This window comes from Scardinius erythrophthalmus (genome assembly GCF_964197995.2).
Source record: "Scardinius erythrophthalmus genome assembly, chromosome: 13".
Lineage (NCBI taxonomy): Eukaryota > Metazoa > Chordata > Actinopteri > Cypriniformes > Leuciscidae > Scardinius > Scardinius erythrophthalmus.
Genome location: NC_138233.1, coordinates 19118749 through 19145149, shown reverse-complemented (window position 1 = coordinate 19145149; position 26401 = coordinate 19118749). Strand labels below are relative to the sequence as shown.

Genomic DNA, 26401 nt, shown 5'->3' with positions numbered 1-26401 from the left:
GCAGCTGCTGAGTCACGCAACACTAGAGCCAGTGTTCACTGGAGATAATTGGCTGGTCCAGGGTAAATAATGAGCTAGAAATTAACAACTGTCTGCAGTTCCTGCAAATCCTTTGCAATAAATTTCCATGAAAGCAACTCAAGGCTCCAGAAAAAAAAAGAAGACAAAAACAAATTGCACATTAGTAAAGTAAATCACTGGAACAAATTCGAGAGTGGTAGAAATGGAATGATTGTCTCAACTGAAAAGACAAGGTTATGGGATGAAAGTTTAATCCACTGCCCAGAAGTGTGATAAGGGCAATGTGTGTATTTTTCAATATTTCACTAATTAATCCTATTGCTGCCAAAAATAGCTAAACATTACAGTGAGCATAAACTACCATATCATTTAACTAGTTCTTGGCTTTCAGTGTTTACAGGCCTCGAAAACAGTACTCACTATATGATGGCATGATTCAGTAGCCCCGACTATTTTAAACCAGATCACTCGACAACACTAACAAACATCCGTCCACGTTTATTCAGGTACTGTGTGCTAAACACAGAAACAATTAAGAGGCGGATAACAAACAGGAAGAACATTAATCATGAATGGAGGCAAATAATAAAGTAAACATTTTATGTGATAAGCTGCCTTTTATAGCTTCGGATGAAAAAACACCTGTTGATTATTCCGTATTGATAGATATCACTAAACATGAGTGGGGGGACAGCTTTGTTTTCTATGATCCACATTGAATTAAGTTTAACTTGCAGTGAGGACACACATTCTTCACTATTAATAAAACGGTGAATCAGGAAGGGTTTCGGATGATGAATGGGATTGGCACGTAAAATGCATGGCATTCCTTTACTCTTAAAGCACTTCCTGTAAACATCCAAGTACTTCCTGTGAGGTCAGATATGCCAGGTGCATCAGTTATGAACATGTCTAACAACCAATAAGGAAAAATTTGCAGCTCTGAATTTTAAATGAAAGAAGCAGAAACTTAAATGCCCATATGCAAGGTACTTAAAACACCCAAAGAGGATTAAAGGTAATTTGGTGCAATTTTGGGGAGACTTTAAAACCTTTATAAGTCACAAATGCTCTTATGTATCTTTCTTGAGAGCATTACAACATGCCATTCATACTCTACTGGAAATTACAGTTTAGTTGCATTCTGCAAATTAATATAAATTTATGTTTACTGTGTGTTAAGTGTTGCATTAATCCTCTCATGAAAAATAACTAACTCGAGTCAAGCATGTTTTAGCAGATACCAGCCATACAAAAAAGCTGGACAGTGTTCTTCAACAAATTATCTCCAAGCTAAAATTAGGTCGGTGGAGGATAAGCACCTTCAGACTTTGCATTGGACAGTACCAGACGAGAGGATTACTTCACAAAGAGTGAAGGCTTCAAGTGGACCATGCTAAAATGGAAGGTGCTCCTGTTGTAAGGTCTGAAGAGGGTGCTACGGACATGCTTGCCTGGGACGGATGACCACAGAAAACAATGGCACATGGAGCCACAGTCCCAGAAATAATCAGAGTATAAATGAGCAAAATTCAAGTTATGAATGCTCAGTGACTCAAGCAGACACTTAATTTGTTTAGTATACTTACTGAATGGGTGTCAGTGGAATGTAGACTACTTCTTTAGTCCCTTGGAAACGAAAATGCCAATTAACAGTGGCAATAATTGTTTTATGAAAATATTTTTTAACACAAAGTATTTTGAATCATTATATTTAGTCTTGAAAGACAGAATGATGCACTGAGCTAGTGTACTAAGTAATGAGAAGCAATTTTTGTAACAAAACCATATGGTAGGCATTTTGATTAGAACAATACTGACAACAATACAGCACATAATACGTCCATCTGTCCTCAACTGCCACAGTTTCTTGGCCTCAAGCAACACTTGTATTTAATTCTCTTAGTGACTTGATTATGGGAACGTTCATTTAGGCATTGAAAATGAAGAGGGTGGGTCATAAACAGTTTAAATTGAGCTAGATTAATGTTACCAAAGTTTGTAAATACAAATACAAATGAAAACAAATATTTAAAGCAAAAAACATGAAATTACAATATACATCAACTTTACATCCATATAACTAATGGAAAATATATATTAAAACGTTTTACTGCTCTTAGGCTTTTTCATATCACTCACCATTCAGCATGAGAAATGAAACCCTTCCTGTTTATTGGACGATAGAAAATTCATGCAGTACCAAATGTACCTCCGCTCAGATTTTCATCAAATCTTTTGTTCTTGCAGAGAATGGAAATCTATACACAGAGCAAAACAAATGACTCAGAATCAGCAAATCAAACAAAACAACAGAGGACCTGATAAGTCTTTCTCTGGCAAAAAAAAAAAAAAAAAAGTGCCACCAAGGATATGGAAGTGAACTGTGTTGGTCTGTTTAACTCATCTACCTATGAGATGTTTGAGAGAAGAACACCATCTTTACTTCATGTGATGTTGTTTCCGGACACGCACAACTTAAACATTTCTGAGAAGGGTATCTGTTTGACTAATATCATAGAGCTACCCTCTTCCTCTTCCTCTCTCTCTTTCTCTCTCTCTCTCTCTCTCTCTCAGTGGGAGGGTTAATACCGAGGCGGAGGAAGCCCCCTTTTCCGTGACCCCCAGAGTCAGGGATACATAAGCAACACGAGGGACTTGGGCTCCTAATTCAAGGCAAACCGCCCTGATAGAAACAGACTCTTTTTACACTCATTCTACTGGACTTCCAATTCACAAAAGGGAAATTTGCACATTACGGCAGGATAACTCAGACAGAAACCTGCTCTAAATCTCAGCGGCGCTGTCACACACTTGCACACAGATATACAAACACACTCACAGCCACACACGCACGCAGCCGCGCACACACACATAGACACACGCGCGCACCGAAGAGCAAACAGTCTCTCTCCCTTTCTCTCTCACTCTCGCTCACCCACTCTCCTCTCCCTCCCATCCACACACACACACACCACTACAGTATATCAGCTAGCGACTGGCAGGGAAACGGAGGGGAGAGCAGAAATGAATGTGAAGATCTTGACGCTGGTGATTGTGCTGGTGGTTTCTCTGCTGTGTTCAGCCAGTGCTGGTAAGTACGGAGCGTGACGGCTGTTGCCTCCTCGTGTTTATCTTTTTCTCTCTGCTGTTAGCCTTGGGAACGGGAATGGGCAGCTGTAGTTGATCAGTTACCCAGCATGGTTAGCCTTCTGGGGCTGGGGAGAGGAGGAAAACGGCACCTGGCTGCGCGCTGTACTGCACTGCAGAGGTTTGGCTTGTTATTGTGCCCATTTAATGAAGTTAATTGTGCCATTGGTGGATTACTTGCTGACTTTACCATGACATATGTAGGAAAATAACAGCGATGATGATGATGATGATTCTTCCTGGTGTCATGTAACGCTTGGCTTTCTAGGATTATGTACTCCTGGATGTCGTAAATGTAAGGTGTTTTTCTATACGGTATTGTGGTGCATGTAATGAGGTGTTAAAAACAGCAGATGGTTGTTTAATTTGGATTTCACAAGGAAAACGCTGATATGCTCTTGGCACTTACGGTTCCTGTAGATGTTTAAAGGTGGATTTGATCCATGTCTTTTGGGCTGTGCCACATCATTGATGGATTCTCAGTCTCTCTGGGCTGAAGCTACATAGATCAGAGTTATTGTGCTTATCCCCCATATGATTTATTCCAAAAACAATCTGCTATTGTGCTGTTATGTAATTCTTGCTCAAACACCATGTTATTTTTCATCTACCTCCACAATAAAACCTTTTATCAAAGATGACATGCAAGTCTTAAAGCTGTGAGCTCGAGTCAGGTGACTGGTGGCCACCCTGCAGATGTGATGCAGGTAACAGGGTTGTGTTAAAAAACAACTGTGGCCCTTGTGTAAACGCTCACATCTCTCTTAAGTCCAACTGCTGGGAAGCATGTGTGTTTGAGAGTGTGTGCATGTTGAAGGGTGCTGGGTAGTGGCTACTTGCCGTATCAAACGGCCCCTTTCGCCCTGCGTTTCCACACACGTTTGTTACAAAGATGCTGCTATTTTGGTCTCTGCACGAGTAAATGGGAAGCAATTACCTTGCATTACGGTCAGTGTCGTTTTTCACTCTGCCTGCATGTGTGTGGAGCCTGAGCCTCAGAAGGACAGGCTACTAACGTGTGATCCAGGTCAGACTGCCTTGTTTGCGCTATTAGAATAGTATTATCTCCATCATGAGATGGGGGTGAGGGAGCCGCGGGGAGCCGGAGCTGCGCGCTGTCGCGGGAAGGTGTTGGAAGCGACTCTGTGTGTAGGCAGCGGGTGTGAAGCCTTTCATCTTCAGACAAACGCTTTTCCAGTACACTGGGAGTTTGCTGGAAATTGCCATCCGTCTCAACTGTACAACGGGGATGATCTGCGCACTGCTTTCTCTGAGGTTGAAAGAGGGTGGGGACGCAGAGAAGTCATGGTGCAACAGGCGACAGCGGCTTCGCCATCCGCAGGCATTGAGCGTCACCCAGCAGAACGGCTGCGGCCCTGCTAATCTCGTTTGCGCATACCTCAATCTGCTCTTCTTGTAATGGGCTTCCCCCTCAAGAATGGGCAAATCTTGAGCGCATTGAGCCACTCATAATTCATCCTGAAAGCAATCTGTCTTCCACTCTCAAGTCTGGTATGTAAACACTTCATATTGTGGAAACAGTTCAGCCACTCTGGGTTGTCAGTCCGAGTCCGGTATCGACGCCTCATCTTTCAAAGTCACGGAAGCACGGGATAAATCCTTTCAAAAATACAGTCTCGAGAGCAAACACACACACACTTACACGCACAGTCCTGAGATGGTGTAATTTTAGCTGCTTGGTTTGTCCTCTTCGTCCAGGTGACGGTGTGGAGATCAGATCTCGGGCATTATCTGTTTGAAATCAGCTCTTTGGAAAAGGGCGATTTCATGCGAGCTGTCAACAACGCTATTATTCGGTATTAAACTTTGAAGTAGCATTGGAGATCGTGCGTGGGCTTGTCCTGGGTCAGCGTGAGACCCCTACAAAACAAATATAAAGCTCATTAGGAAGTCTTCAGCCACACAATGTTTCTTTTTAGAAGAAATGAGGGGAAAGAGCAGGATATTTTGTGAAATAACACCAATGGCCATGTGCTAAAAGCATGCAGGAAGCATTAAATCATAATTCCAGGAGTTCACTTAACATGAAGGAGGTGTTTGAGGTTAAGCACTTGATTATATTGGCCATGGAGAGAACACAAACAGGCAAACTTTTCCAGATGTCCAGCGATAACATGATAATAGTGTCAAAGCAGCATGAAGGAGATGAGCACTACAGAAAGGTCATCACAGAATTATGAAGAATCATTCAGCGGTGCTTTGAGGCGTGATGGATTTTTGGCAGAGTCCCTATCTCTTTCACAAGCATGCATATGCACACACATACGTGCACATGCTCACAGACAGAGGGTCAGTGACTCAGATCTATTTTATGAGTAACCTGGATATCCTCTATGGCCTAACTGTAAAGTCTGCAGTGTGATTTGTCAGAGATATGCAAATAAACTATAAAGAAGAGTTCAATGTGGTGTACCAGTTTGAAAATATAAAATAATAACATCATTTACTCACCCTCCTGTCATTCCCAACTCATGTAATTTTCTTCCGATTCTGACTACAAATAAAAATGTTAGGTAGTGTTTTTCCCCATGCAATGAAACAGACAATGCTGTCAAACAAACAAAACAAAAATGAACACAAAACTCCACAAAATTATCATAATAGTAATCCATATGACTTGTACATTATATTTCAAGTGTTCTGAGACCTTTATATACTTCACTTTGAAAAAAGACTAATGTATGTCATAATTGGAATATATGCATATGTACAATATGTGCAAATGCACCATGTTTATTATGAACAAACATGAATGAGCTGTGGTGAAGAAGATTGTGTGTATACTTCATGTAGCTCAAACAGTTGAGTATGGTGCTAGCAATGCCAATGTCATGGGTTTGATTCCCAGGGAATGCAGGAACTGATAAAATGTCTACCTTGAATTAAATGCAAGACGTTTTGGATAAAGGTGTCTGCCAGATGCATAAATGTAAGTTTTTCATGAAAGAAAGAAAATCAAACAAGTTTGGAATGGCATGAAGGTGATCTATTGCCTGAACAATTACTACTTTATATTAATGCCCATTCAAACAGATCAAGCAAAGGGTCATTTGCAGTCTCTGAAAACTTGTTGCACCATTTTATAAATACTTCATAAATATCTGCTCGGAGCTGTGGAAGTGGTTATTTTTCCGGCAGAGCAGAACCAATAAAACAGTGCCCTTTATAAAACAACAGTACATTTTCTGAGCTCTATTATAACTCATGTGGTAAAGACATAGGGTAACCTTTGAGAAAAGCTCCCCTGATGCAGTACGGTGGATGTCTTGACATGTATGATTGCTATAGGCAAGCATAATGCAGTTCAGAGCACTCTGAATATATCAGATGCAGAGGAGAAATCCTGAAGGGTGCTGATGGAGGAGAAAGAAAAGAAAAAAGCGATTATACAGGCTTCTGATGTGGTGAGGAACACAGCCGCTAAAATATTAAAAGGTCTTTAAAACTTCACAGCTGGTGGTCTTCCCGAATTTGCAGGTGGACAAATGCGGTGAATATAAAGGGCCCTGTGCCAAAATTGCTTCAAATGGATGCTTGCTCACTGCTCTCTCTCAGAATCACACTTCTGCATCTGGCTAGCTACATGCCTCCTGTACCCACAAGCAAGATGACAAACCATTAGCTAGGCCCCTTCCTCTAAACATCAGAAAACATATCCCCTCAACACCCCCAAAATCTCCCTCTCTTTCCTCAACTTTTTAATTAAAGCCAGATATATCGAACGCCTAGCTGCGTCCACAGGGGCCCGATATTAACCTGATTTATAGCTCCCTTTTCAAATATTAAGCATTACGTTTATTGTGGTTGCTGATCAGATACGATCAGAGTGGACATTTTTATGAACAGCAAGGCAAAATGCTGTATAAATATTTCAAGTCGAGGAATAAATGTGCTTTAATTATTTTCATGCTCAATTTGAGGAGCAAGGAATGAAAAACACATTTGCAGCCCGGTTTTGTTCGCAGCTAACGGCAGAAAAATAGCACATTGTTGTTTGTACTTCTATTGTGAGCTTTCCCAGATTATTTCAGAAGTATATCACATCAAACCATTAGCCTGATTTAAGGCTTCTGCTGTGGGTACTTCACTAAATCTGTTCAGAAACACAGAGCCGAGGTTCTTATTGCTCCGAGCAGTATGGATGTGAGAAACTGACTGGATTGTTTATGAGAAGTGTTCAAGAGTTTTTGGAACACTTTACTGATTCCCCCACTGGGACTACCCATAATTCCAAGCCTCAAGGTACAAGATGTGTGTTATGCCTTCGGTTTTATTGCACTAAATCTTATACCGCCAATAAAAACTCAAGCCTCAATGTATTCTCTAATCTCTTTGATAGAGGGCAATGCACATTAAATGTAAATTAAGTGTACATTTATTGCTTATGAAGCTAAAACCAATTCTGATAAGTATAGTGAATGTCATCCAATTTGTTGTAAAGACACGGCTGCTGATAGGAAATAGTTTTTAAAATGTCCAGAAGGAACAATTCAAAACTGAAAGATATTATGTGTCAAAGCAAATCTTATCATGCTATATAAATTCCCGTCTTTCAGCTTTCATTATAGAACAAATGAGGTATATGCATGATAGTTTATATCATGTCTTATATCCCAAAGGAAACAAAAAGCATACTAGAGAAAAACATCATGTTGAATGAATAAGTCTTGTTTGTTAAACTAGCATGCAATTGGAACCGGATTCTGTAAATACATATACAATTCAGACAGAGAGTTTACTCAAAGATTGTGAAGCTTTACATTTAATCTTATTCTGGTTAAACACTGTGGTTAATATACCAACATACATAAACAAAAAAAGGTAAATGAACTGTCAGTAATTAAATATGGCCTGTAACTTGACACACAACGTTACTGTGAGAACCAGGGCAAATTTTCTTAAACAAAAACACTCCATCACACAACACAAGCAGCCATTCACATCTGAGCTGTTAATCATGCTTCATCAGTCCATTCTCATCCATATGACACATATGTGTCTTTTCATGACTGATTGTTTAGTGTGATCTCAGCTGGAAATATCCCAGCATGCACCGGTTGACACTCCTTTCAGTAGCTAGGCACTGGGCCCAAAGCAGGAGAATTGGAGCTATACCATCACACGTCCACTTTAAAGACAGTATGCATGCGGGCTCACAGCTCACAGCACAATAGTAAGGGGTGGATGTGGTTCATTACCGATTAGAGAGCCCTTGGAAAAAGACTGCCGGAGCATCCCGTAGCTAAGAGCTAGCACTTTCTTGACGATTACCAACATGCTGAGTTTGAGCCCATCACTGCTGACGAGAATATGCGGGTCTCGATCGCCCTTGCTGCCCGCCTCGGAGGTAAATCCTCTTTGAGACGGCATGCTGTTTTACCCTGGAAGCCAATTCAGAAGAAATCGCACTTAAGATGCTTTGCATGATCGGCTCACTTGATTTTCTTGTACTTAAATGTCCAACCTGCAGTAACCTCTACCCAGTGATTCACCCCTACCAGTCTGAAGTGCTGGTGCAAGAGCTTGAGCAAGTCTTAATCAGCCTTCTCCCCTTTTTTCCCGTCTTTTCTCTTTCTCTCAACACATCATTAGCAGTCAAGGCAGCAGCCGTAGCGCTTTGAACCTGCAGCTCTCTGATCATTCGGAACCGGGCCATTTCTAACCACATTATTATAGCTTAGCGCTAATTTGGGTCATGTGTAGTTTGCTTGCAAGGCTGCACACCATCTGAGGGTGTCAGAAACGATCAGAGAAAAGAGCAGTGACAAGAAGCTTCAGCCACTTTTATCAGAGCGCTGCTCTTATTTTCAGTAATGGAGCTCAAAGTGGAGGTGTGGGAAAGTCTGTGAACTTTTCATGCGATTTTGTTCCTCTGCGGAGTTGCAGAACACAATGCACGCCTTCATTTTCTCCTGCAAGCCGCGTGCTATCACAGCAGCACAATGCTGCATATCAAACAGCCCCCGATGTGATGAAATACAACGACTGGCCTGGGAAAGGGTTAAGCAATCTTACTGCCTACCTCCATCTATTAATGGACCTGTGCTGAAATTTGTAAACTGGGAAACCTGATCCATTCTAGCTGACAATGTCATTCTCTTGCTCCTCAGTGAGTGCCTTTCACAGCGGCTGCCATGGAAACGTGGTTTGAGAGCACGTTAGAGACTGGTACCAGTTTATGCCAAGGCCCTGTACTACTGGTAGGGATGCGATAAGCAGAGTCGCGACTCCAGGCTTCAAAAGGCCAGGCTGCTGATTTAAGACGCCGCTCGGGGAGTCTTGCTGGCTTCTTTAACATCATTTCCATATCAGAAGTAGTATATTTAGAGACATAATAGCACACTGTTAGGAAATTTAGTGTAACAGGGTCTTATTTATGAGCTTGGCAAGTGATTCATACTGGGGTTTCATGCTAATTAACGTGTCTCATTCTAAGCATAATGCTCATGATCAAGTGTGACTAGCTAAAGGATAGTCTTAGCGGGCATCAAATTGTCATGCCTGCGCGTGTGGCGGAGAAAAAAAAGCAGATAAGTGTGGAGCTCTCTCTCTCTTATTTCATTGAATGAATGTCCTCTGAGACACTGGGGATCACGCCTCTGACGTCACACACCGTCAGCCATGGTTACACCCCCATGGGACTCCACGCCTCTTCTCGCACATATGCAAGGCAAAACAAAGTACCAACAGTCATTCACAAAATGCTTTTGGAAATTATTTGGCCTCACACACAGCATAAACGCAGCACCTTTCTGTGTGTAATTTCATACATAAGCTAAAATGATTAATGTGTAACCGAGCATCAATTAATGTGTTTTTATGATGACAACTATCAGAAATAAGCTTATTATAAAAAAAGATAATAGAAGAAGAATTTAAATCATTTGTTTTTTTCTTTGGTTTCTCTGAAACATGGACAGATATGCATACAATATGTGCGTGCATTGAGTAAGCCACCAGGACACAGAACAGAGAGGCTAATCTGACCAGCCTGATCTCATTAGTATTTATAGGTATTTGTACGTCATGTTTGCACATATATTATTGTATGTTTGGCCATTTCTGTAAATATTAACAAACATCTAAAGTACTCTAAATGTATTTACATATACACAGCTTAAAATCATTATGAATACTTTATATTAAAAATACATTTGTACAGACACATTTTACATTTTTTTTATAAATTTTGAATATCATATTTCACTGATTAAAAACAATAAAATCTACTTATTACTTTCATGAATTCAATATTCTATTAACCTAAAATATATATATATATATTTATGTTTCACACTTTTCACTGTATGCATGCCTTCTAAAACCACACTTTATCTAGCAAAACCCCTATAAATCACAGTTCATACATGTTACACCTTACACATTGTCTGCTTATTAAGTGTAAGATGCATGTAAACACACTCAATTTCATCTAAAGGCCTGTTAACTTTTTACATTTGAAGTACAGTATAAACAGGATCTGTTTAGACATGCTCTAATTCTTTAGATAGAGCCACACACAAAACCTCATTAGCTTCAGGCCGCTATTAAAAACAAAAGATAAGAAAATACACAAACCTCCATAACATTTTGTGTCACCTTTGACTTATGATGTGGCTGCGTTGCCGGTATCCATTATGTATGTTTGTGGAGACGCCCTTACAAGTGCTGTTATGACTGCAGTCTCAGGCTGTGGAGAGAGTGAAAGGCTGGATGTCAGACAAACACCTAGGCACCGTTGCATACATGTCTCCACAATAAATAGATGGGGTACGTCAAGCAGAATATTCTGTAAGCAATGACAAACAAATCAATTCTCCTATAAAACGTTGTGCAAACAAACTAACCAAGCAAGACGGTTTTGATTTGCATAGACAGAGCAATTATATTACACATTGATTGGTCGCTGAATGTGGTTGATTTAAGATGGGAGGTGGTGAAGGCGCTAGAAGGGCAATTGTATAAGCAGAGATAATGCATGTAGTACAACCAGCCATAAATAAGTGTTGCCCTCTCCTCACCTGGTTCTGCTTTGCGTGTAAGTAGATCTAATCTCTCACTTCCTGGAGTAGTGAGTAAAAGATTAGATCCATCTGGTGCCCCGAGTTTAAAAGGTCTTCCGACTAGCCTAAACTTTATATCTATTGGAAGCCTCTGCTCTTTATTTTTCATGTTGTGTGTTTGCACTGGGAGTGTATTGTAAATTTAGGCCAGTCAGAGAAATTCGGTGAACTATTCATCAGATTGAGCGACCCTTTATAAACGTTGCCTAGCCTGGGCCTCTCTCTCCCTGTCAGGAAAGTGCTGGGTGATGGATAACTCTCTCGGCTAAGAGGCAGCCCTGGGATTTACAGGGACACACTATCAGACACAAGGTGTCCAGCGGAGGCGAGGCACGGCGAGGCAGTCGTGTTAAAAAGTCAACATAATGGATGAACCTAAGGAGTGTGGTACTAGAGGATGAGATGGCAACGATCTGGCTATTTATCATTAGCCTGGATGAATTTGACCAATCTGAACACTTCCTGTCAAGCCACCATCTCCGTGTGAGCAAGCTGTGGTGACTTCAGCATTTTAGTGCCAGAATTCTCATTTTTTGAAACTCGATCAAACACCTCACAAAATGAAAATTTCAGCATAGGCTTGTAAAAAAGCGCCTAAAACTTAAAAAATATAACTATACAATTCACTGCAGTTTCCAGCAGTAGTGGCAGTAAAACAACAACAACTTTTATTACTTTTCACACAAATTTTGTGTGTGTACAATTATGTACCATAATGCATGATTTGTAAACTAGTACATTTTGACATCTGCATCACATAACGAGCTCCTGATGCAGTAAACTTGCTCGGTAGCTCACCTGGTATAGTGTTGCACTCAAGTACACGACACATCACTTGATAAAAGAGATCAAAGACCTGTAGAAGTACAGTAAGCTAAAATGGCATGGTTAGTTTAGCAAATGCATTTTCATCTCATATGCTTTTGCTCAGACTGTCAGTTACAGTAGGTTTAGGGCAGGGTTTAATGTAGGTGGTACATTATTTTAAAATTGTGAATATGTGCCGCAATAAGTACAACAACCAAAATACCAGTAATATAATTACGTGCCACATTCAGAGAAACTGAATTTTTTTTTACCATACAATGAACATCAATGGGGTCCAAATCAACACTGGACCTCAATTAATTTCATTGTGTGGACAAAAAATAAATAGATAAACTGAGACAGGTTTTTCTTGTGTTCCTCAGAAAATTAAGTGATACAAATTTGAAACGACATGAGGATGAGTAAATGATTACAGATTTTTCATTTTTGGATGAACTTTCACTTTAAGAGTTTGCCGTCTTCAGATAAGACTGCTGGTATCGTGAGAAACATCAAGTGGAATATTACTTCCTCCTGACTTGCTTGTTATTAGGTGGTGAACCTGGAAGAAATTATGTTGGTGAGAAGGAGGCCCACTATCAGCGCCATCAGATCTAATGCAATAAGGGGGCTAGAGCGTTTTCATCCCTGAGTGGGTCTGGTAAACAAGCAGCAAGTTAGAGGAAGATCCCATCAGCATATGCCATCTATCCCTTACGAAACAAAAATATATTGCAATATACTAGAATTTATATTGCAATACATTAGAAAACATATTTCAATGTATCAGAAACTTCCTCATATATTTGAAAATATATAGCAATATATGGATGGACAACCTATTGCTATATATTGATTCATATATTAAAATACATTGATATACAAACAAAACTGTATTACATTTATTGCATGTATGTTTATTGAAACAAAGTATTTTTTATGAGTTAAGCAAGCTCATGCATAGGTTTACAGAGAGATTGATTAACAATAGTCCAAATCAAATTTTTGCATGACATTCATTATATTTTACATTATATAGCCATATGGATGGGCTATGTATTGGCTATGGCTATGTATTGATTCATATATTGTAAAATGTAGATGAGAGTATTATAAATTAAATGATCATTAACAGCAGCAATACAACATTTTTTTTTTTTTTGAGTCCACTTTGAATTCCCCCACATGACATTTCATCCTCAACATGACCAAAGTCCAACTTTCCAAGCGCACTCAGGCTACGTTTACACGGAAACGATCTGAAGAGAAAACGCAAAAGTGATCACTTTTTATTCTGCGTTTAGACGAGCGTTATCGGGGGGGAAATCTGCGTGCATGTGGTGACGCAAAAGTGTGTGAAATTCAATTTAGTATGCACTCCAGGCGGCTAGGTGGCAATGTAAAGGACTGATCGGTGCCTTCACTGTCTAGCAAACTTTTGCGTTTTTACCATTTAGACGGAAACGCGACGGTGGAGCGTTTTTAAGATTTCCACTATGGAGGGTGGTTTCACTTTTTTGCGTTTTTAAGCCCCGAAAACGCCGTCGCCGTCTAAACGAAAGGCACATCTGATAAAATATTTTTACGTTTTCACCCGCGAGCGTTCTCGTGTAAACAGGGCCTCAATCACAGTTTTTGTTAAGAGAAGAAATGCTTTGGAGAAATGCTCTGTGCTGCTGCCTGCTGTTTCATCAGATCTGCTCTCATCTGACTCTCCCCTGCTCACACTGGCAGCGGCGCCAGCGCGATCTGAATGCGCCACTCCTAATGGCTCTTAGCACCATAACATAACACTGCACTAAAGGATTGTTGTCCTGTTTTTTCCACTGAGGGATTGTTCTGTTTTTGTTGCACTAAAAACTGTTTTATTTTTTTTACAATGAAGAACAGTTGTCCTTCAGCTGCTGCTTTTGAAATAAACCTCATTCAGTTAATGTGAACTATCGATTTCTTATTCAATCTATTATATTTTAAAATATATGACAGACATTGTACACTAGATTATTTAATATTTACCATGTATACAATATATAATATGATAATTATATAATATATTATTATGTAATATAAATCAATATATTTTTCAACATATTTAATATATGTTCCCATATAAATCTGATTATATTATCTTGTACATTGAGGTATATTATTGCATATAATTTTACATATATATTTACATATATATACAATGCCTCTTCCAATATATAATTTAATATAATGTGGGATATATTTCAATATACATAACAATATATTAAATAGTATAATAATATGTATTTATTCAATATATGAAAACGGCAATAATTGCAGTATTGTCCCATATATTGCAATATATAACTTACGTATATAATATATTATTATATAATATATCATATGATATATTACTATGTCAGTTTCACAATATATGGAGACACATGAAATATATTGTCACGTAATATATTGAGAAATATATTTTTGTTGCGTAAGGGATTATAGTATATCCACAGTTATTGCTCCTGTCACTTTGTATTCGCCACGAAGCGTGGAAAGATACGACCCCGCAGAGTCACACAAGGAGCTATGCAGATTAAGAAGAAGCCAAGAGTCGTAAAACAGACAGTGATTCTGAGTGCTTAAAATAGACCTCCCTCTTCATCAATCCAATGCATGTCTTGAGTTGATTCATAAATGCTGTTCTTATCACAACCAGAGATTATTTTTAGCAATTATTCTTGTTTGCGGCCTGTGATGACAATTTTCTGAGCGATTTGCTCCCCTCAAAGCTAAGCGGGCAGCAAACGCTGCCTGTCAGATGGTGATGGCAGGAAACATCTAAATTGTGTCATTATGGAGAGGTTTATGACAGACGCTGATAGTAGAGCTGCGGTGATGTGCTGCGTTCAGCTCAGCCAGGTGTAATTACAGCCACTTCTGCCTGCCTGGCCGAAAAACATTGTGTTTTTGCCCCCCACATTTCAAGACTATTCCTCACGCTGTAGAGAACAATATACTGGGTTGAGTGATTATGGTACTGAAAAAGCAAAAAGACTTCTGGCCTGTTTCCCACCGCTGATCCTAAGTGTTTTAAAGGACCAATCAGGTGGGGAAAATGTCTGATCACATGGAGACTTTTTAAATGTTAAACCCCTCAGATTAGAAATAAATGACTTGAATGCAGACAGAATGTGTAAACTTGCTTCATTCATTTGTGGAGAAATAACAGGAGGTTAATGCTCGGATTAGCAGGCCTGGTGGATAGATGGGTTTTAGCATGGTTTCCTTTTTCCATGAGATGTTGAAGTATGCAATGAAGTCTTTCTGTGGGGCAAATGAATTAGTCCACTGTTTCGTCGAATCAGTCCGCTGTGAATGTGTAATGTGTCAGCTAAAGGCGATTAGTTTGTAATTGTAATTTGAGCTGTCAGGAATTTAAAAATATAGTTTGAGGATATTTAACTCATAAGCAGACTTACAGGCGACGTGTTTGGCCTCACGTCGTCCAGTCACTACATGTACTAACCGTCAAAGATTTAAGTAATTTCAAGGCTGTATGATTACAAACTCAAACCGTATGGCGTTAGCTGCTTGATCCTCTCTGTGAAAAAAAACAGACTGTTATAAAGAGAAAGTAGCTGTAAGCTATTAGTTATTAATTTAAGTTTTCCTGCTGAAAAATCCATATTAAGCTAATAGATGTGTTTTGTAACGTGTTTTGCTAGTTTCTACCAGGTCCAAGCAGGTTTCTAGCTTCTCCAAGCTTTTTGTTTTACATCCAGGATGGTCTACCAGCCGTTCGAAGTTGGTCTATCAGCCTGGACCAGCTAAAAAAGCTAGAAACCATGTTCGGCTACCATGTTCCAAAACAAGAATATGTCTATTGGATCTAAAATTGGGTTCATTCTTACAATGACTTTTTGTTTAATTTACAAGAATTGTTTGTGCTATGATATTTAAAAAAACAAAAATAAAAATCTGCTCCCTGTTGTCTTCTTAATTTAGGTTGTCTGTCACTCCCCAGGGAGATGTTAGGAATGTCTTGACCCAACGAGAATAATCTCATTCAAGTTCTTGCTGGGAAAGGTTAATGGGATTCTCTGTTTACTCTGTAGGATAGGCATTTGTTGAGCTCTCACTGAAAGATTCCTTTTTTAAGACATTTCTGGCGGCGGTTTTTGAATGTGTTGGAGTTAAAGACAAACACAGACAAAAAAGGCAGAAAGACGTATGCATAAAGGGGAGATGAATTTGGAAGAACGGGGTGAATTATCTTCATGAGCTTCAGCGGAAAGAGGATAGTATGGCATGTGTATACTATGGAATGAAGGATTGGAGAGCAGTGGCCTGAAACGGGAAACATAACTGATGATTGACCAAGTGTGTTTTCCCATTCATCCCCTTCAATAATGTAGAAAAAAAGACGGGACTCATTGATTCTTGCTTCTGTCATTAGGAAGACTAGGAACTTTCCATGTAAAGACATCCAATACCTATGATGAACTCAAACAAAACACCCTTAGAAAGCCAATTCAGGACTTGAATGGGAGATCACTGACATCAGATAGTGCTGCACAGATCAAGGTCTCCCCAAAACCTCCCAGAATGTTTGCTCTCCCCGGAGGACTTGTTTGATTTTTCTAAAGAGGTTAGAGGTTAGAGACGCACTGATGTGGATCAAGCTGTGGATATGAGATGGGTTTAAAGGATCTACTCGCACTTATTGAGAGATGACTGGAAACATCTGAGCACACTGACAAGCGAGCAGCGTAGTGCACATAGACGCACAGACAAATATGTGTTCAGGACAAGCGTCTGTCCATTGTTCTTGAGACAGATACTCTTGATGTGAGAAGTTCAAAGATTTGCATGTAAACAATGTCTGTGATAGTGCTGAGGGACTTTCTGGTGGACTTTTTTGCAGCAATAAACTATGCTAATACTAGTGAAATATGTAATATGTAACTCTGGTTCAGCCAATGTTGTGATTTTGGGGTGGGGCTAAGTCTTTATCCAACCACTGGAAAAAATTCAGTTTGAAGACATTGTTTTTTGCAATTCAGTTTAACCAAAGTGGCCAAGATACTTTGAAAATAGACAAGTGCATTGTCCATTTTATCATTTTATGTTGGGTTTCAGAATTCACATGTACCTTTTCTGTCCGCAGGTCCAATGGCCTCCACCGAGCATAGCAAAGAGCTGGAGGAGGTGGGCAGCATGAGGACTCCTTTACGGCAGAATACTGCTCGAGCCGGTCGGAGCCAAAGACCCTCGGGCTGGAGGAGGAGACGCCCTCGACCCCGTCTCTCCCATAAGGGGCCCATGCCATTTTAGAGCAAGGTCAGTTTGACATTACTGTACCAATGCAATAGCCTGAAAGCAACAATAAGCAAAGAACAGAATATGAGTAACCAATAAGAGGGGAAAAAAACAATCTAATTTTCATCTATAAATGGAGCAGTTCTAGATAGGCCTTGAGGGAAGCACCTGTTTCAATCATCGAGTGCATACTGAGGAAGGTTGGAAAAGCAGGAGAATAACATGAAAAAAGGGAGACTGTGATTGACAGAAACCTGCTCGCTCATTCACTTCTTTCATGAATTATAGATTACTGCTGGCACAGAAAAACTGCATGTCTTTATGAGATTACTGGACTTTAGACTGCCAGCTTCTGTGGTCCCAATCTTCTCCAGCAGATCTACAAAACCCATTCAGAGTGGAACATAATACAATGTAAATGTTGTATTTAATCTGAGTCAACATGTTTCCGTTATCCTAATAATGCCAATTAAATTCCCTATCAAAAGATAATACTCCAGATTCTCGTCTGAACCGCTACAGCTAGTTTTTCCACATAAAAAGGATATTTAACTTAACGTCTAGATAAACAATTCCTCCGGCAACATTTTTTTTTATGTTTAATAAAAGTTTTTTTCTCTTCTTACAAAGAGAAATTTTCAGTGATGCAGCAACAAAGCCTATATTTTAATGTGGCCTTCATTAAGGAAACATTCAAGTTACAACGTCAATAAATAAAAGAGAACTGTATCTGACAGATGTTATCAGCACGTTTATGTTTTATTACTTGCAGGCTTCGTGCTGAAATACTGGCTCACAGTTTTTCCCGAAAACTGAGTGGCTTTTATTAACAAAAAAAAGATTAAAAAAATTTTTGTGGATGGCAGAGAGAAATTCAAGAAGCTTTTTTACATAGTCCACAGAGTAAGATGACTGAACAGGGTACAATGACCCCACAGGAGTTCACAATACAAGCCTGCAGAGTCTTGCCATAAATTAACTTTATATAGGGACAGAGTCTATGGAGAAGGACATGTCAGCTCTTTATGGCACAGTTAATCGTCTTTAAAAGCTGATAGATGAAGGCAATAAAAAGTAAGAAATCCCAAATCCTCCTATAGCAAATTAAAAAAAGTTCAATTTGGTAAACAATTACTATTAATTTGCTTCATCAATCTAGAAGAAAACAAGTAATAAAAACTCAGTGAGTGTTTTAGCGCAATTTTCTCACCTCATGGGATCACAACACTAAGAGATAGTAAATCTTTTCCTGGATTTTTTTTGTGCGTTCCCGAGATTAGACCTTCCTTAACATAATGCCGAAAACCCGAAGTATCTAGGTGGTCTGGTTGAGGAGTAGATAGAAGTGCAAGATTGGTGCGCACAGACGCACAGAACAGAAATCATGAGCTAACAATCGCAATTTTGTCCGGTGGAAAATTGCGCTAAAAATCTAAATGTCTAAATGACACAAAGAGCAAGGCCTATGTATGTACTCCCATCCCGACCAATAAAATGCACAGATTATTTGAGTGATTTAGGCAGTCGATGCTTGTTTTGATCTCCAGAATACTGGCAGCACAATGAGGGGAATTGCAGGAAGTTGTGTAGCTCCATTAAATGGAACGGCTCAGTGACTCACAATGTAGAGTCCACAAACAGCACTTCAACCCCAAACAAGACGAAGATTTCTCTTTCATTCGGCTCCTTCTTCAGCTCCCTTCATGCCGTACTAGGGTTCAAAGTTCACGTCTTTTAGCACATTCACCCACATTCCTTTGGGCCCGCTTTGGTGAACCAGTTCATTTGAGGCGACTAATGTGCCAATCAATCCTGCGGTACCAAACCCCAAAATTCTTCTCCTAATCCACTCACAGTTCATTATATCCACAATGTAACACATTTACATTAATATTCATTTCCTTGACAGACATTTTATCGCTAAAGAGAACATGTTGTGATAATTACTGTATGACACAGTACAGTAAATCAGTCCATGGCCCAGATGGGACTCCCACTAAAGTGTTTGACCTGCATCTGGCTTGTGTACAACATCTCACATTTTGTGCAGTGTGAGAAATGTAGCCTCACACTTCATCATCTATGGCTAAAACGGGGCACAGACTGACCGGGGCAATTAACTCTACTCAAGGGCTGATAACAGACAGAGAACCACCGAATAAGGCCACAGTGGAGGCACTTGAAAGGCCTTTTCTCTTTTTTCATTATGCAGCACCACCGTGCTTGCAGATGAGAAGGATGTCAGAGAAGGAAATCATTGCTTGAGTAGAATTGAGAACTTAAGTTAACACCAAGGGGATGTCTTGGAATTAGACTGACTTGTACGAATAAGTGTTTTTTTTTTTCATTCTCCTTTAAGGAATATTCACAGTTTACCATAAAATAAATAAAAGGAAAAAAAGTAAATGGAAATAAATGGGGCCAATTTCTGCAGAATTATAATGCAAAAATATCAAGCTACTACATTCATAAAAGCACTTGTATTAATTTATCTTCTAAAACTTGTGTATTATTTTAGCTATAAAGCTGTTCTCGTCGTTGATTTCCTTTTTCACACAAAAATCTTGTTAACATTCATATTGTTTAATCTTGTGGCTGTACTATTGAAAGTATTTTAGCATTTACAGATTGGCTCCATTCACTGCAATTGTAAATGCCTCACTATAATCCAGATGTTTTTTTTTTTTTAAGAAAAGGAGAGGGAAGTTAAAAATAAATGTTGTGGTAAATCAGCATTATGCCACAAGAGTTGTTGATTGAGCTTAACTTGCCTGACACTCTGAATATTCCTTTAAGACCAACCAGTCCCAGCAAGCAATTTTGCATTCAAAAGACGTCTAATAGCGTCCAAACACAGCCCTGACGTACAGGCTAAAACAAGGCAAAATCTGGCTATGCATAGAACATGTCAAAGAAATTAAACCAAATGCCTTGTTATCACTGTTGACTTTGCTTACATGATGGAATATCATACATCTTGCAAGTTATTTTGGCAAAAAAACGACATTCGACCAAATTCGAGGTTACTTTGGCTAGAAGTGGGTTACTCATAACCAGACTATAACGGGTATATAGTTAACCTAGACGGTGAAATGACGGCTATTGCTTGCTGGGGTCTAACTAAACAACACATTGGACAGGGCTTCTTCATTGTGAATGCTCTGGGAAGTAAATGGAAAAGGAGGTTAAAAGCTCAGCTGAAGATTATGAGAACTGAAGGTTGTGGTAATAGAACACAAGCAACACAAGAATGAATAACCCGTTACAAGATCCAGATGCCACAACATATAAGAGGAACAACACATGTTGAGAGACCTCCTCTTCAAAGACTTCCTAACACAAAGGCATTGCACTGCGGAGAGCTAGACATTGAAAATCTGCCTCAATAAGTACCAAGGGGCACACTGGATGATTAGAAAACAACTGCCTGACACAGCGTTTCTCTTTTAAAATGCACGCAGCTCGCTGTTGTTGGAATTTTCTGACAATCAGCATGATGTCATAGAGCATCACAAACGTGATGAGTCACAAACAAAACATGGTTCAGATAAGAATCACTGTACATTATTCAAACACAGAACTATGCAGGTGTAACACAGAGTAAAAAGATGGTTCTTATCGCTCAATGGGCACTGTTGTACTGGAAGAATAAAGCTAATTGACAGCTACAATTATCTGAAATCATTGTGAAGTCATGAACCAACACTAAAAGATGACCTCACTGATTTACATAGATTCCTTGCTCAAAGTGAATAGGAACAAAATTTTAGTGTTAAAGTCCAGATGCATGAATTTGATAAATTTATAAAGGCAGAATCCTAATCATACATGACAGACTTGACTCTGCCATTCATTTCAGTGGTTTGGCATAATAATTTTGTTAAGCTAAATAATGATATAGCTTAAAGCGATGGTCCACCCAAAAATGACAACGCTGTCATCATTTACTCACCCTCATGTCGTTCCAAACCTGCATGACTTTCTTTGTTTTGTGGAACATAAAAGAAGACATTCAAAATATCTTCTTTTGTGTTTTGCAGAAGAAAGAAATGCATTCAGGTTTGGAACGACATAAGGGTGAGTATATGATGTCTTCAATAAGCTTAAAAATACATACTGTTGGACAAATAAATATAGAGTAAACAAACAATTTGACTTGCACTGTTTTTATTGATACCTTTGAATACAGAATGAAACATTTCACTCTACCATCTAGTTTTTTTTTTTTTTTACTGAGTTCATCCAAATGCGTTATGCAGCTGCCTTTGCACATTTTCCTTAAACAACGTATCTTGTAGTTAGTTCACCTAAAAACAAATTCTGTCATCACTTACTCACCCTTATGCCATTCCAATCCTGTATGCATGTCTTTCTTGATGATCCATACGGCATACTGAAATAACTAGTTTGATGTTTTTTGAGTAACCTTTAGGATATTTAAAGACTTGCTCTAACCGTTCTTTTTTTTGGCTGTGTCATACGTTCGGTACCCACTACCTGTGGCAATTAGTAAAAGTACAGAAAACCCCTGCATTGTACCTTATTCATGTCTCTTTTCTTTTGTCCACAGGCACAGCTTAGAGTGCCCTCCCCCTTGGTTCTGATTTCTATGCTCTTCCTTTGCCTTGGGGGGCCTTGCAACAAGGGGCCTTTGCTAGCCCAGCCTGAAGAGTGATGTCCATAGCACCTGCTGGTTCTTCAAGCAACTCTTCTTCTGTCCACAAAAAACCAGGACAAGCCACTCACCCTCAGCTCTACGAAGAAGTGTGGGCCGGGAACGGGGGTGGGGGGGTATTGAGCCCGAGCTATCAGATTCTGTCTCTCTCTGTCTGTCTCTCTCCTCCTGTGGTTTTTTCTCATTTGCTTTCTAGAGCCCTTTCATGGCCACACTTTGCATGATGTGTGAGCAGTGGGGAGCCTGGTCCAAACAGTTATAGTCCGAAAAGCATTTCTTCTCCGAGGTGTGCTAGTCCCATTCTCTCCAGCGTGAAGGTGACCACGGCGCTTTTTCATATTGCTACTTGTTGGCAACTCTTGGCTTATAAACTGTGTTTATGAGGGAAGAAAGTGGTAGGGAACCTAAAATAAGGCACAACTAACAGCTCAGGCCCATTATGGCCAAGTCAGCAACATTAATCTTTCACATTTGGCACAATTTTTATCATCTGCCAACTACAAAAAATGGACAGTTAGCTTAATAATATCATGAGTGCATTTACATGAAAACCACTCACAAAAAAATTACTTTCTAGAAGCCTGACAATGCAAGAAAACATGTTTAAATGAGATCAACTGTTTAAATAGAGTTTTGGCGCCAAAATGTTAACACACACGCGTGCACAATAAGTATGCACCTCCAGAAAGCAGATTGTGCATGTAAATGCATTCATTGGAGGTTCATTTATAATTACCTCTAAAATATTAAATGAATATAATTCATTGGCACATCCATGTAAAACAGCTTGATTGCATCTCATTGTGCTGTCCAACGGTCATTATACTTCATCCTACCAATGAGCCTAAGAGTTGTCAGTCATCCGAAGCTTAAGGATAAAGCCACAGTGTCATTATCAAAATCACACTCCACTTCCATGAGCGTGAGATCATCGGTCCTGAGCCCTCTTCTCCTCCCCCATGACACACGCTGCTTTACAGCAGAGATACATGACTGTTAACTGGCCAGGGTGATCTGCGTCATATGGCGGATCATCTCTCCTTTTAATGAAGTGCCAAATAGCAAATCTACTCCACAGTGCTGCCCGGAGAAGAAAAGTAAACATGTTACCTCTTATCTTAGGGGAAGCACAACATCTAACCACATGTATGCATTTTGCCATTTGTTTGAACATCCAATGTAAAGGCAATGGTAGCATGGTTTGAAGACATTAGACCAAAAAGAGAAAAAGAAAATTCCATACAGATCTGATGATTTAGCCTGATTGTCCCCTTGACCAGATTCTTTGAATGACAGAACTCTATGCCTTTATTTGACATCATACTGGAAATGATTTCTTGTTTAGTCCTCATTCTTTTGGCGTTATTTTTGTTATATTTCAATTCATTTCTCAGGGTGCTGTGACAGAAGCCTGTATGGTCTATATTACATGCATTTATTTAAGAAACACACATTATTTGTATCTGCACCATTTAGCTTCATGCTTATGTATCCACCACTTTAGCTACATATTCAGACTAAGTTTTTACAAGCCATTATTGTTCTCTCCACAGTGGGAGCAGTTGCCTTTTGAGTTTGAGCCTCTTTAGCACAGACGGCTGTGACGGTTATTAAACCCCATTGCTAATCGGTTTTAGATTGGAATCGCTAAAATCTCTTTCAAGTCTGATAGAGCTCACAAGTCAAATTGGCATAGAATGACCACACTACCTTAGCGTTCGACTGATTAATGATGTAATAATCTATAAATAGGAAGAATCCTTGGCTTGGGCATCTTTAAACTTTCATAACTTTCAGTCAGACACAAATTATGAGGCTGAGATTAGAGGCTTTTATGACACTGTTAGCTACACTCATTAATTAGACAACACAGCAAGTAATTACAAATTAGCATTTGAGCCCCTCCCCCGATTTCCTGTTCACCGTTTGTCTGTGGAAATGGAAACAGAGAGCCGCCGCGTATATCAGCAAACACAGCCTCGCGGCAAAATCAGATCTTCATAAGAGAGTGCCTAAAAACCACAGCGGTAAAACACCCAGCCGAGCTCACCTCGATTAAAAATGTATCGAATCTTAGGGCACTGTGAATACTAATAATTCCAGTCACGCCATAATTATTTTATACCCTCTCAGACAGAGATGTGGATTTCATTAACACTATCTCAGAACGATAGTGCTCCCGAGAGCTCTGCTTCATGGATCAGTAGGTCAGAAAGCAGAGAAGATCTAAGTTTGGGCGGCTGAGTTGCCGTACACTCCGTCTGAAGAGTCTGTTAGAGGTGCAGAGTAATGCCTGTATCCACACTGTTGTTCATGAATGTATCTTCACCATCCTCACCAGACCTGAGCTGCCCCTCCAGGGAGGGCCATCGAGCAGTGTTTCAGTTTAGTTCAAGCCTTGAATCTTGAAAAATTAGCCCGTCACTGCTACTTACGACAACCGACCCCCCTTCCCACCGATGGTGATGGTTATCTGTTTCATCAAACATCCAAAGACAAATATGACAAAATCCAAAGCTCGCTATAGCAGAGACCCCTATCAATCACTTGGCTTTCCTCCAACAGTTCTCTTTACGGACATGCAAGGCTGCACTTTTGCAATTCCATTATGCTGCTGGAAAATTAAATCCTGAAAACAAGTCTTTTGGCATGTAATGGTTTTCCAGTGTCTTGTGACAATTTAATTGACTGATTCTTGTCTAGCTGGTTGTCCAAAGCTTACTTTTCGATAGAGTTTGGAAAGCTGTATTTTATTTTTGTGTGTAAGGTCGTAAAAAAAAAAAGTGTAGAAAAAGTAGTCTGCTGCAAAACATGTCGTGGACACAAAAAAGCTTTCTCACCCTCCTCCGTAGTCGAACTCGGTCCATCGTCTCCGTCAGAACATCAGGTTAATGGAGCTTGCGGCACCAAGAGTACAAGCACGTCCAGACTCAGTACTGAAATGGCAAACACATGCATTATACTCACAGAGCACAAATCATTTTGTACAAATGTTTTGCTTTTCTTTAAAGAGCTCACATGAGAAACTCATTCCTAATCTATCATGTGTTTCTGCCCAATTTGGCTTCATCTAGTCCTATGCACTTGTATGCACGTTCCACTTGATCATTCGGAGGTCTTTTGTTTGAGTACAGACTTTTGCATGGGAGAAAGGTATTCAGAAGGTATTTGTATGTTGAAAACAGAGCTGTGGAAAGTGAAATGAGTTCCCTTGCATCTTAATCATTTAGAGAGGAAGGATAAAAGCCCCGAAAACAATACAAAACTCCTCTTTACCATTGTGATACATTGGTTTTGCCAAGACATTCATTGGGGCAAACTGCTCTGCTTTCATATATTTTCTCACAAGAGAAAATACCCATTTGGCCGCTTGTTTTCAATTAGCTTGTCACGGTGCATGTAAAATGTGGCGACCAGATCAAGTAACAATTCACAAATGTCCACCAACTGGTTGGGATGCTAAGAATGATCTGATTATTATGTTACTTCAAATGAGATTTCACACCCATAAAGAGCTCTAACCTCTATCCAAAACATGCATCCATACACATGGCCTGTTTGTTCAGCACACTCATCCATTTCAAATCTCAAAATCTGTAGTCAGGCCTGGCATTTCAACAGTATTAAGTGGGCCATGTGAAAAGCAGCGTAACGGCAAGGTATTATTCCTCCTCTTTATTCCTGTTGGAGGTGTGTGCTCATCAAACTCACCTGGCCAAATGTACAGTCCCTGTCTCTGTTTTGATGTTGACCTGGGCAAAAACAAATGAATAAATAAATTAATTAAACAAGTGTATCAGAAATGGTTGAAATACTGTGTACATATTTGAACTTTTGGTTTCTAATTTATAAAAGATAAGCTTTAGCTCTTGGAGTACTTATTTTATTTTTTTTCCTTTCATGCGTAGCTTTGTGTTTTTATTTTCTATTTCTGTAAAGTGTGTAAATATATCTTTATGATAATAAGTAATATTAAAAATCTTATTTTAAGAAACAAGTGTGAGTTTGTTCTTTTTATAAAAATGTTACAGAAAATAGTCATTCATAATCATTTTCACAATTTAAGACAAAAATATAAAGAGATTTTTTTTTTCTCCCACGTCATATTAATACATGACAAGCTGAACTAGCATTATCCAGTTAATAATGACAGTTTAACCACAGGTCACTTTAGAAATCTTGATTGGTCAGACTTACTCTAAGGGATAATTCATCTAAAAATGAAAATTCTGTCATAATTTTCTAATCTTTTCCACTAAGAAAATAAAAAATAAAAAATCACACGTAGCATGCTAACTTTCTTCTATGGGACACAAAAGAAGATATTCTGATAACACTTTATAATACAGTGATAAAGTATTTCCAAATTATAGTT

At 39.3% G+C, this 26401-nt stretch overlaps 1 protein-coding gene across 1 annotated transcript; it reads left to right on the top strand.

The window, feature by feature from the left end:
• Window positions 1-2647: 2647 nt before the first annotated feature.
• apln (apelin) lies at window positions 2648-26014 on the top strand. The gene is made up of 3 exons (XM_081382798.1): window positions 2648-3115; window positions 17200-17372; window positions 21922-26014. Exons 1-2 carry the CDS (start codon window positions 3049-3051, stop codon window positions 17364-17366), a joined length of 234 nt encoding a protein of 77 aa, XP_081238924.1. The 5' UTR covers window positions 2648-3048; the 3' UTR covers window positions 17367-17372; window positions 21922-26014.
• The last annotated feature ends 387 nt before the right edge of the window (window positions 26015-26401 follow it).